Source organism: Palaemon carinicauda, chromosome 1 (assembly GCF_036898095.1).
Source record: "Palaemon carinicauda isolate YSFRI2023 chromosome 1, ASM3689809v2, whole genome shotgun sequence".
NCBI classification, from domain to species: Eukaryota; Metazoa; Arthropoda; class Malacostraca; order Decapoda; family Palaemonidae; genus Palaemon; species Palaemon carinicauda.
Window position 1 is genome coordinate 297,984,936 of NC_090725.1, and position 11,478 is coordinate 297,996,413.

At 38.0% G+C, this 11,478-nt stretch overlaps 2 protein-coding genes across 2 annotated transcripts in view; both read right to left on the reverse strand.

Moving 5' to 3' along the window:
* Positions 1-202: 202 nt before the first annotated feature.
* LOC137639834 (uncharacterized) lies at positions 203-2,763 on the reverse strand. The gene is made up of 3 exons (XM_068372077.1): positions 2,755-2,763; positions 1,056-1,564; positions 203-776 (listed from the first exon to the last, which is right to left on the reverse strand). The coding sequence occupies exons 1-3, from the start codon at positions 2,761-2,763 to the stop codon at positions 203-205; spliced, it is 1,092 nt and encodes a 363-aa protein (XP_068228178.1).
* Positions 2,764-2,903: 140 nt separating this feature from the next.
* Positions 2,904-11,478, reverse strand: part of LOC137639842 (L-threonine 3-dehydrogenase-like) — a 37,019-nt gene continuing 28,444 nt past the window's right edge. Inside the window, exons 5-10 of the mRNA XM_068372088.1 lie at positions 6,993-7,131; positions 6,641-6,664; positions 4,659-4,720; positions 4,175-4,301; positions 3,770-3,888; positions 2,904-3,069 (exon numbers count right to left, since the gene is read on the reverse strand). Of these exons, the coding sequence (XP_068228189.1) occupies positions 3,007-3,069; positions 3,770-3,888; positions 4,175-4,301; positions 4,659-4,720; positions 6,641-6,664; positions 6,993-7,131 (534 nt within the window). The 3' untranslated portion in view covers positions 2,904-3,006. The remainder of the gene's footprint in view (positions 3,070-3,769; positions 3,889-4,174; positions 4,302-4,658; positions 4,721-6,640; positions 6,665-6,992; positions 7,132-11,478) is intronic.

The following is an 11,478-nucleotide window of genomic DNA, read 5'->3' on the forward strand; positions in this document are numbered from 1 at the left end:
GATCATAGTACTTGCTGAATTATCAATTAGACTAGGTCATGATAAATTTCTATATAGTGTAAGTCTTGATGGATTGTCACCTCATCCAATGGCTTTCTGAATTTGTACCTGGTCTCAGTATTGATGAGATATCAATTTGCCTAACTCTTGATGAATTGTCAACTGGGCTAGGACTACATGAAGTGTTACCTAGTTCTAGGGCTTAAAGAATTATAGGAAAGCTTTCCAGGAGGGTGTTAGTGCCAGGAGAACTTTCCAGGAAGGTGCCAGTGACAGGAGAACTTTCCAGGAAGGTGCCAGTGACAGGAGAACTTTGCAGGATGGCGCCAGTGCCAGGAGAACTTTTCAGGAGGGCGCTAGTGCCAGGAGAACTTTCCAGGAGGGCGCTAGTGCTAGGAGAACTTTCCAGGAGGTCACCAGTGACAGGAGAACTTTCCAGGAGGGCGCCAGAGGCCGGGGAACTTTCCAGGAGGGCTCTAGTGCCAAGGGAACTTTCTAGGAGGGCGCCAGTGCCAAGAGACCTTTCCAGGAAGGCGCCAGTGCCAGGAGAACTTTCCAGGAAGGCGCCAGTGACGGGAGAACTTTCCAGGAGGGCGCCAGTGCCATGAGAACTTTCTAGGAAGGTGCCAGTGCCAGAACTTTCCAGGAGGGCATCAGTAACAGGAGAACTTTCAAGGAAAGTGCCATTGCCAGGAGAACTTTCTAGGAAGGTGCCAGTGCCAGGAGAACTTTCCAGGGTCAACCGGCGTAGGTATTGAAGAATTTCTACCAGATGTCTATTTCGATGATTCTTTAACTGGTGTTGGTCTTGATGATATTTTTCCCCGGTGTAGATCTTGATGTACTGTCACCTCTTCCAGTGCCTTCATGAATTTTAATCTGATCTAGAACTTGGTAAATTGTCACCTTTCATAGTTCTTTTTTTGATGAGTTGTCTTTGGTTTTATCTCATGATGAATTGCAATCTACTATGTTTTGAGGATCTGTTATCTGCTGTAAGTCTTGATGAAGGGACACATGGTATAAATCGAGATGAATTGCTGTGTGGTATATACCTTGATGAATAGCCTAACAATCTTGGTCTTGAAGAACTTTCTCCTGGACTAGCATTGGATGAATTCCCTCCTGGACCAGCATTGGATGAATTCTCTCCTGGACTAGATTTTGATGAATTCTCTCCTGAACTAGCTATGGATGAATTCTCTCCTAGACTAGCTATTGATGAATTGTCTCCTGGACTAGCTATTGATGAATTCTCTCCTGGACTAGCTTTTGATGAATTCTCTCCTGGACTAGCTATTGATGAATTTTCTCCTGGACTAGCTTTTGATGAATTCTCTCCTGGACTAGCTTTTGATGAATTCTCTCCTGGACTAGCTATTGATGAATTATCTCCTGGACGAGCTTTTGATGAATTCTCTCCTGAACTAGTTTTTGATGAATTCGCTCCTGAACTAGCTTTTGATGAATTTACTCCTGGACTAGCTATTGATGAATTCTCTCCTGGACTAGCTATTGATGAATTCTCTCCTGGACTAGCTTTTGGTGAATTCTCTTGGACTAGCTATTGATGAATTCTCTCCTGGACTAGCTTTTGATGAATTTTCTACTAGACTAGCTTTTGACGAATTCTCTCCTGGACTAGCTTTTAATGAATTTTCTCCTGGACTAGCTTTTGATGAATTCTCTTCAGGACTAGCTATTGATGAATTCTCTCCTGGACTAGCTTTTGACGAATTCTCTCCTGGACTAGCTTTTAATGAATTCTCGTGGACTAGCTATTGATGAATTCTCTCCTGGATTAGCTAATGATGAATTCTCTCCTGGACTAGCTTTTGACGAATTTTCTCCTGGATTAGCCTATTTTGAATTCTCTCCTGAACTAGCTTTTGATGAATTCTCTCCTGAACTAGCTATTGATGAATTCTCTCCTGGACTAGCTTTTGACGAATTCTCTCTTGGACTAGCTTTTAATGAATTTTCTCCTGGACTAGCTTTTGATGAATTCTCTCCTGGACTAGCTTTTGATGAATTTTCTACTAGACTAGCTTTTGACGAATTCTCTCCTGGACTAGCTTTTGATGAATTGTCACCCGGTTATAGAGGGTGTGTGCAACTAGTGGTGCATCCAGTGATGGTATCCATCAGGAAGCATTCTAAATATTGTAGAAGCTGTGCAGTGAGTGTAGCTGGTGGCGTAGTCAGTGACCTTAGCCTTTTTGATGTGTTGTAAACTTTGTAGAGGCCATGCATAGCCTCTATCTTGATTTAAGTTTAACTGGACTAGGTCAAGATCAGTTGTTAAGCTGTCTATGTCTTAATGAATTTTCATCTTAATTAGGAGTGAATGAATTTCCATCTTGACTAGGTGGTGATGAATTTTCGCCTGTTCTAGATCTTGACGAGTCTCCGCTTGGTCTAGATATTTATTGAATTTCACTCACCACATTCAATCTATTTATAAATGCATATTTGATACATGACTTACAGTTGTGGTCCTACGTCTAGTAGCTTTGCATTATTATATAAATTTTTTAAGTTCTTGACATAATTCATTTGAAGATAGACGAGGCATCAAATCATCAATTTTATCAAAATACTGAGCTTCAATGGGATGCTATTGGCTGAACTATATGCTATTATTGGAAAAAATACTTACCTACGTAGTCTAAAGAGAAAATAATTCCAATTCTCTTAAATAATATCAATAATGATATTGATAATGATTTACTAATAGCCATGTATACAGCTTACCATTATCATAATATGACAATTGAATCCATAGCTATTCTAGGAGAGTTGAACACACGTTCCCGCTCTCTATCAGAAGTAGATATTTAATTCCATACTTCGCCAGGTATTTCCTGTAGCCCAAAGGTATATTGAAAATAAAAACCGCTTAATTACATCAAGAAACAAACAATATACTTTAATAATTTCCTTAGACTAGATATTGAAAGGGTACAACAAAGACATTTATGCGGTAGACACGTGGGAGCGTTTTGTTTACGTATGAGGGTTGATCCCCACCCTGAAGAAATGCGCCGATTTGGCCCCTTCTACGGCATTCTGTAGAAGAAGAGACGCTTTGCTTAGTTCAAGCTATTAATGTTAATAATCATTGAATAACTTGAAACATTATAAATATTAGGGGTGAATGTACTTCATTGGGACAGGTGTAAGCTCTCTTATTGGTCGTCAAATAATTTTTCTTTATGGGGTAAAGATGATTTGTTATTGTCTGGAATACAAATGTGAAACTAGTTTTATGATTTGTGAATTATGATTTAGTGTTACCTAACCTTAAGGTAAGCTAAGAATATGGAAGTCTAAGGTGGGGTCGCAGAAGACCAGCACCCCTGGGACGGTAAGTAGGTCAGGATACAGCTCATAGGTTAGGTTAGGTGGTGTTCTCGTGTTTGTTACCCCTTTAGAATGTGGGTTTTAAGTCATAACTTTTGCCATTTTACATCCGGTCTGTCCCAATGAACTACAAAGGTTCCAAATATAATTACATGTATTACATTATCAGAATAATTGCTTTGATAAAGCATAGAATATTAGAGTTATTTACAGTATGTGACTGTTTAGAGATAATTAAAATAGATCTACACAATTTAATGTTCAAAGTTAAAACTAAATTCATTCCTGAATGATTTTTGTGAATGGTATGACTTGACAGTGAACACACTTGCTGTGAATTAATATTTAAGTTGAAACTGAATTCATTCCTAAATGCAGATTTATAAAAATATAATGCTTCACTCACTCTGAATTCGGATAAGGGGTACACAGGTCCCATTAACGAAGAAAACGGATATTTATCGTGGTGCAGACTGAGAAATTTCACGGCTTCTTCAAGGTGCTGACTTGTGTAGTTATGGACTCCTGCGAGCATATATATCACATTAATGGATATCATCTAACACACTAAATGTGTTGACTTGTGTATATACATTACAGCTAAGGATGATATGGAGAGAAGAGGTTTGGTGAAAGAAGATGCCTTTGATAGAAGGCATTGGAAAGGGCGCATCCAGCAGCCCACCCCTTAATGTAGGGATAGCAGTGGGAAAAAAGAAGATAATTACAATATAATGTACAGCGTAAATCAATATTGAAGACATATATTTATATATTCTACATTCTTCAAGGAGCCTTTAGGAATACCTACCCACCAACGAAAGACATTTTGTTACGACTGTTTGAGATGAAATATTCAGTTTGGAATCTTTGTGTACGAGACCAACCAGGATGTAAGTTCCCCCGACTCTCAGAGTTTTCAGACCTTGTTGTAATACCTGAAAGAAGAAGTAGAAATTAACTCTCAAGGTGGTTGGTTAGGCTACCAAACTCTCTATCAAGGTGTTGGTTAAGTCTGCAAGGACTCTAGAAGCTTGGTGTGTTTATTTAGGCTTTGCAAAGCAGCTGAGACGAACAATTTGGTGTTTTATTTAAGCATATCATGAAGGATTCTTGGAAACAATAAGTGCCATTTGTGTATAAATTCATGTATATATTTATACATTTACATACATAAACATATATACATAGAGGAAATATCATTGGAACATTATACTCAAATTCTAAAGCTAGATACAAATACATCTTTAGATTTCATATATCAAAATATGACTTAAACAAAACAAATTACTCACATCTTTATTGCCACAAGCTTCAATAACTACATCTATACTATCCGGAGAGACGATTTCTTCCTCTGCAATTAGGAATGATTTGTCAGTTATCTAAAGACAAGTACAATTGGACAAAAGAGTTCCTGGTCCACCTTGCTCTGAAGAAGCGCACTCGTCAATTCCTTACTTCATGGCTAGTAACCAAACAGATATCGTGAGAAGATATAGCAGAGATGGCGGGCGGGGCTAAACTGAGAACTAGACGCCCAGTAAGGGTGCGGCTGGGTGTGCGTCTTCGGAGAGAGGTGTACAAGAAATTCCTACGTCCAATTGTATATTCAAATCAAGGTTAACAACATGGGTATAAAACTGCTTTCTTCTATGATAAAGATCATCCTTAACACAAGAACGCAGGTCTCCTGTTAATTAGGGAAAATTATAGCGGAATCTTAATGGTAAAACATAGCAGTCGTTGAGTTTACAAGATGGAATGTTAATACCGTTGAAATGGACTCTTTCATATCAGAGAAACTGCTAGGAAATGAAATGTGTAGGTCCATTGAAGTGGTAGAGAAGTCTTTCATAGTTTGAGGATGTAATTAATTTTTGAAAAGCGTTTGGTCATTTTGGAAAGATGAACGACATTAAGTTGGTTAAATGAGTATCATACATTGGTAGATGTGGGGATACAAGTGTCTCGTGGGGTAAGAAATACAACAGAATCTAAACGTTTGATAGATTATGGACATTAGAAAGAAAAGAAGTTTGATAGGTTCTGGACATTGGAAAGAAAAGAAGTGCACCAAAAGTTTAAGGACAAAGACCAGTAGGCAGGACTAAACCGTGCCCAATGTAGAGGAGAGTGCAGAGATGACACATTAAACATACTGTATTATGATGATGATGTGGAGATGTCAAAATCTGTATCTAATAATAACCAAGAAAATATAGTTGCACTAGAGAATGAATATAACTGTTTTAGTGAACAAACCTGAGACAGGTAAATGAATGCATGAATCCCCATAAATCAGGGGCATAGAAGTTCCCCTAGATAACAATGATGAGAATGCAATAGATGTAGGAAAATAACTTTACAGAAGACAATAACACTCTTTTTAGGTCGAAGTTAGGTAGTAATAGTAGTAGATTGCTGGGCTCTATGTCAAGACATTAGCTCTTATAACACTGTAGCCTGCTTAATGGAGCTATGTCTCTGTTACATTGGTTCTTATAACACTGAAGCCTGCTTAAAGGAGCTATGTCTCCCTGTTATAACTATGATTTCATCCAAGTGGCTATGAAATAGGATGAATAGTTAGACTTATTTAAGACAACTTGGATAAAACAACATACAATTACCAAAGGAGAGATACCCTAAACCTGGGCTACTTGAAAAATTCACAATATGGTCACTATGTTAAATCTACCTTAAAGTCAAGAAATATCTAGGTTTTAAAAATTACATTTAGCACTAAAAACAGGGCAATTCTGTAGTGGCTGCTGTTAAAAACTATCAAGGAAGACACTGCCTGTAAAGAACAAGGAATCAGGATGTACACCTGATACAGAAAAACAAATTTAAATCATGGTTGCGTTTGTGAAAAAGAACCATTATATATCAGTTGCTACATTGAAGTTGGAATGAAAAAATTAAAAGAACAATATACTCAATTTTTTTTAATGAGGTGCATTCGCGCGGACTCGCAAGGGTGCCATTTTAGCTCGGAAAAGTTTCCTACTAGCCGATTGGTTACAATTATTCTGTCCAACCAATCAGCTAGTAGGAATGTTTTCTGAGCTAAAAGGGCACCCTTGCGATTTGGGTGCGCCTCGTTAAGAGAAATTAAGTATAGTTGTAAAGAAGTACAGAAATTACTGCCAAGGGGACAGGTGCTGATGAAGGTCGTAAATAAACCAGCCCTTTGAGGAAACGATCATGATGCCAGCGGATTTATTTACAGGTAAGAGTGTCGAGAGTATATAGGGAAAACTGGATGACTTACTTGGATCAAGAGCATTTGGCCATGCTGAAGAAAAAACAAGAGGTCTATCTTCATTATATTATTGCTCATGCTTAAAGCATTTCTAGATATTTCAAATGCTGATGTAAATGAAGATAGTTCATTTATAGAAAATAAGGAATAAATAACCCATTCTAGCAAGAGTGAAACTTTAAATCCTTAGTATTCTTTTAAAAAACCCATGCTTACTATGAGTAAATAAAGCAGAGTAGTTTATACTACAGGAAAACAAGCAAAATTATATAGCTATCTAGATTTGGTTTTCTCATTTAAAGAATGAAGCTTTCCCATAAATTGATTTAAATGTCTTCATTTACCAAACAAGACACACAACCTTGGTCAGGATGAACAGGTGTAGCTCCAAAGTCCGCCGACCGCGACAGCCTCGATCGATTCACGTCTATGCAGTAGACTTTAGAGAAACCCGCTTCCTTCAGTAATGCTATGCCATAAATGCCCAACATGCCAGCACCCTGGAAAGGTAGTAAGATGATTCGATTAAATATCTAGCTTTAGGTTAAACTCGCCATAAATGTCCAACATACCAACACCCTGGAAAGGTTGTAAGATGATTTCCATTAAATATCTAGCTTTAGGTTAAACTCGCCATAAATGTCCAACATAGCACCCTGGAAAGGTTGTAAGATGATTTCGATTAAATATCTAGCTTTAGGTTAAACTTGCCATAAATGTCCAACGTACCAACACCCTGGAAAGGTTGTAAGATGATTTCAATTAAATATCTAGCTTTAGGCTAAACTCGCCATAAATGTCCAACATACCAACACCCTGGAAAGGTTGTAAGATGATTTTAATGAAGTATCTAGCTTTAGGTTGAACTTGCCATAAATGCTCAACATACCAGAACCCTGGAAAGGTTGTAAGATAATTCCAATTAAATATCTAGCTTTAGGTTAAACTACCCCCCAAAAAATCATTGGATGTGAAAGCTCAGGTAAAATACTCCAGTTTTATATATTCAGGAAAGGTTGTAAGATGATTTCAATTAAATATCTAGCTTTAAGTTAAACTACCCCAACAAAATCAATTGATGTTTAAGCTCAAGTTAAACACTCTAGATTTATATATACAAGATAATCTTCAGCTCTACTCCTATGGTGTGGCATTATATTCAAGAACAATCCTATTCTCTTACAAGGTAGAATTTTTCATAATATGCTTGGTGCTGCACAGATAAGTCTATACATTAGACACTAGACTCTCTGCTGATTAAACTTGACCACAGAATCTACAAAGATTAGTTATTTTTTTTTCAGTTTTTGCACCATTCCAAGTACAAGTATTCTACAGAAGTATGACCACTCTATGAACAATTATTCTAGTATTCTAAGTTGGTACTTACACCCGCTTCTAGAATATTTATTCATCTCTGTCACCTAAAAGGAACAAGGAGCTAATATAACAGAGATTATTTCAATTCCATTGCATTTGTAACAGTTTAGAATTTTGTAAAATTTCTACATTTGGTACCATTCGATGATATTCTTTTCACAGCAAAAATTTGAATGAACCAGAGACGGCTTTTATGAAATGTATAGCAATAACGACAAATCTCTATTCATACACTTTGTCCTATGGCAAATACACCCATAATAATCTTCTATTACATGCCTTTTTCCCATTTTGTATGGGGTAAGCACGATTGCCTTCTCTTTAAAGGACTTTGCTTTGGCTTTGGGGTAGACCATAGTCCCGATCGGTTGCCCTGCCTGACATTGCTTTAAGACTCTGGTAGCGTATTTTCATGTGTTGTACCAGTCATTAGCATCCTTATAATAAATAATGAAATCGTATGATAATTAAATATCCTACTACAATATAACAAGACATTAATAAAATTATGGTTTACTATAGGCATGAAATTTCAGGCAAGAGATATTTTGTTATTTTCATAGGTTACGATAAGTCTGCTTTGGCATACAGCAGAACTGTAACATGGCACTGTGTGAAGGTTTAAAGGCCGCTCATGAATGGCAGGGGCAAAGGACACTGACATTGCCCTATCTAGTAGGACAATGCCCTAGAAACTGACCATATATACATATGATTAGAGCCCAAGCGCCCTCTCCATCCAAGCTAGGACCAAGAAGGACCAGGCAATGGCTGCTGATGACTTGGCAGAGACCTGTAGGCTCCCCCAAACGCCCCATCCTTAGCTCACAAGGATGGTGAGGTTGTGGTAGCAAAAGAAACTAACGAGTGTGAGAGGGACTCGAACCCCAGTCTGTGCAATTTCAATTTTGAAAGAGATTGAAAAGAATAATGAAAGAAAGGAAGCAGAATAGAAATAAAGTAAAAGGCTTAATAGAGGTAAAGTAAAAGGCTTAAAAGAGGCAAAGTAAAAGGCTTAAAAGAGGCAAAGTAAAAGGCTTAAAAGAGGTAAAGCCATGAGGAAAGTTATGCTGGAAAGAGCCTTTTGCAAGAGCTGAAGTACACAACGAAGGATACACTGAAGTACCCCATTTGGACTTAGATATTTTAGAGATCCAAAGAAAGCTCTGGTTGATGATCTTCTGTTAGTTTAAAGGTCACTCATGAATGACAAAGGCAAGGGACAGGACAACATCCTACAGACTGACCATAGGTAGTAGGTTGGCCAGGGCACCAGCCACCCATTGAGATACTACCGCTTGAGAGATACGGGGTCCTTTGACTGGCCAGACAGTACTACATTGGATCCTTCTCTCTGGTTATGGTTCTTTCCCTTTGCCTACTAATACACCGAATAGTCTGGCCTATTCTTTACAGATTCTCCTCTGTCCTCATACACCTGACAACACTGAGATTACCTAACAATTCTTCTTCACCCAAGGGGTTCACTACTGCACTGTAATTCTTCAGTGGCTACTTTCCTCTTGGTAAGGGTAGGAGAGACTCATTAGCTATGGTAAGCAGTTCTTCTAGGAGAAGGACACTCTGAAATCAAACCATTGTTCTCTAGTCTGGGTAATGCCATAGCCTCTGTACCATGGTCCTCCACTGTCTTGGGTTAGAGTACTCTTGCTTGAGGGTACAATTGGGCACACTATTCTATCTAATTTATCTTCCTCTTGTTTTGTTAGTTTTTATACTTATATAGGAAATATTTATTTCAATGTTGTTATTGTTCTTAAAATATTTTACTTTTCCTTGTTTCCTTTCCTTACTGGGCTATTTTCCGTGTTGGGGCCCCTCGGGCTATAACATCTTGCTTTTCCAACTAGGGTTGCAGCTTAGCAAATAATAATAATAATAATAATAATAATAATAATATACACATATGATCAGTTCCCAAGACTCCTCTCCATCAAGCTAAGACCAGGGAGGCCCAGGTAATGGCTAATGACGACTCGGGAGGTAGACTTAGAGGCTCTCCCAAACACAGCATCCCTTGCTCATAAGGATGACGAGGTTACAGACACTGTTAAGAAACTATCAGACTTGAGCAGGTTTCGAACTCCCTTCCAACAGATTGTTATAGACAGGGACGTTTCCAATTCTTACAGATCTCATTGTTGTAGCCTATAGGTAACGTCCTTGCCTGGCGATCTGCCAGACTGGGGTTCGAGTCCCGCTCAAGCTTGATAATTTCTTGTAGTGTCTGGAACCTCATTATCCTTATAAGGTAAGGATGCGGGATTTGGGGGAGCCAATAGGTCTACCTACTGAGTCATCAGCAGTCATTGCCTGGCCCTCCCTGGTCCTAGCTTAGGTGGATAGTGGGCCTAGAGGCTGATAAAATGTGCATATGATCAGTTTCTTCGGTATTGTCATTGTCTCTTGCCTCTGCCATTTATGAGCGACCTTTAAACCTTTAAACAACACACTCCAAAAACAAACCATTGTTCTCTAGTCTTGGGTTAGTGTCATAGCCTATGTACCATGGTCTTCCACTGTCTTGGGTTAGAGTTCTCTTGGTTGAGGGTACACTCGGGCACACTATTCTATCTACTTTCTCTTCTCGTTTTGTTAGTTTTCATAGTTTATATACGAAATATTTATTTTAATGTTGTTACTATTCTTTAAAATATCTAATTTTTCTTTGTTTACTTTCCTCATTGGGCTATTTTCCCTGTTGGGCCCTCCGGGCTTATAGCATCCTGGTTTTCCAACTAGGGCAGTAGCTTAGCATTTAATAATAATGATAATAATGTAAATGGAGAAACAGAAATACTAATATCACCAGATAGATATTTATTGAAGACGTTTCGACATTTCAAATGTGATCATCAGTGCTACCTAAAGTAAAGATAAAAGAAACAAAAATTTCAAGCTAAAAATTACATAAAATAAGTAAAGAATTGAAAAATACAACAAAATGTATTATTTAATAATTCTTTACTTATTTTATGTAATTTTTAATTTGAAATCGTATTTCTTTCATCTTTACTTTAGGTAGCACTGATGATCACATTTGAAATGTCGAAACGTCTTCAATAAATATGTAAGTGGTGACATTAGTATTTCGGTTTCTCCATTTTGTTTAAATGTTTAAAGGTCTCTCATTAATGGCAGAGGCAAGGGACAGTTACAATACCTTTGAGAATGATCATATACACATTTGATCAGCACACAAGCACCCTATCCACCCAAGCTAGGACCTGGGAGGGTCAGGCAATAATTTTTGTAGGGAGGCCTCTTGGTATGTTGCTAAATTGGTTAACGAAGGTGACTCATGAATGGCAAAGGCAAGGGAAATTGACAATACCTTTGAGACTGATCAAATACACATTTAATCAGCACCAAAGCACCCTATCCACCCAAACTAGGACCAGGGAGGGCCAGGCAATAATGTTTTAAGTGGGGCCCTTGGTATATTG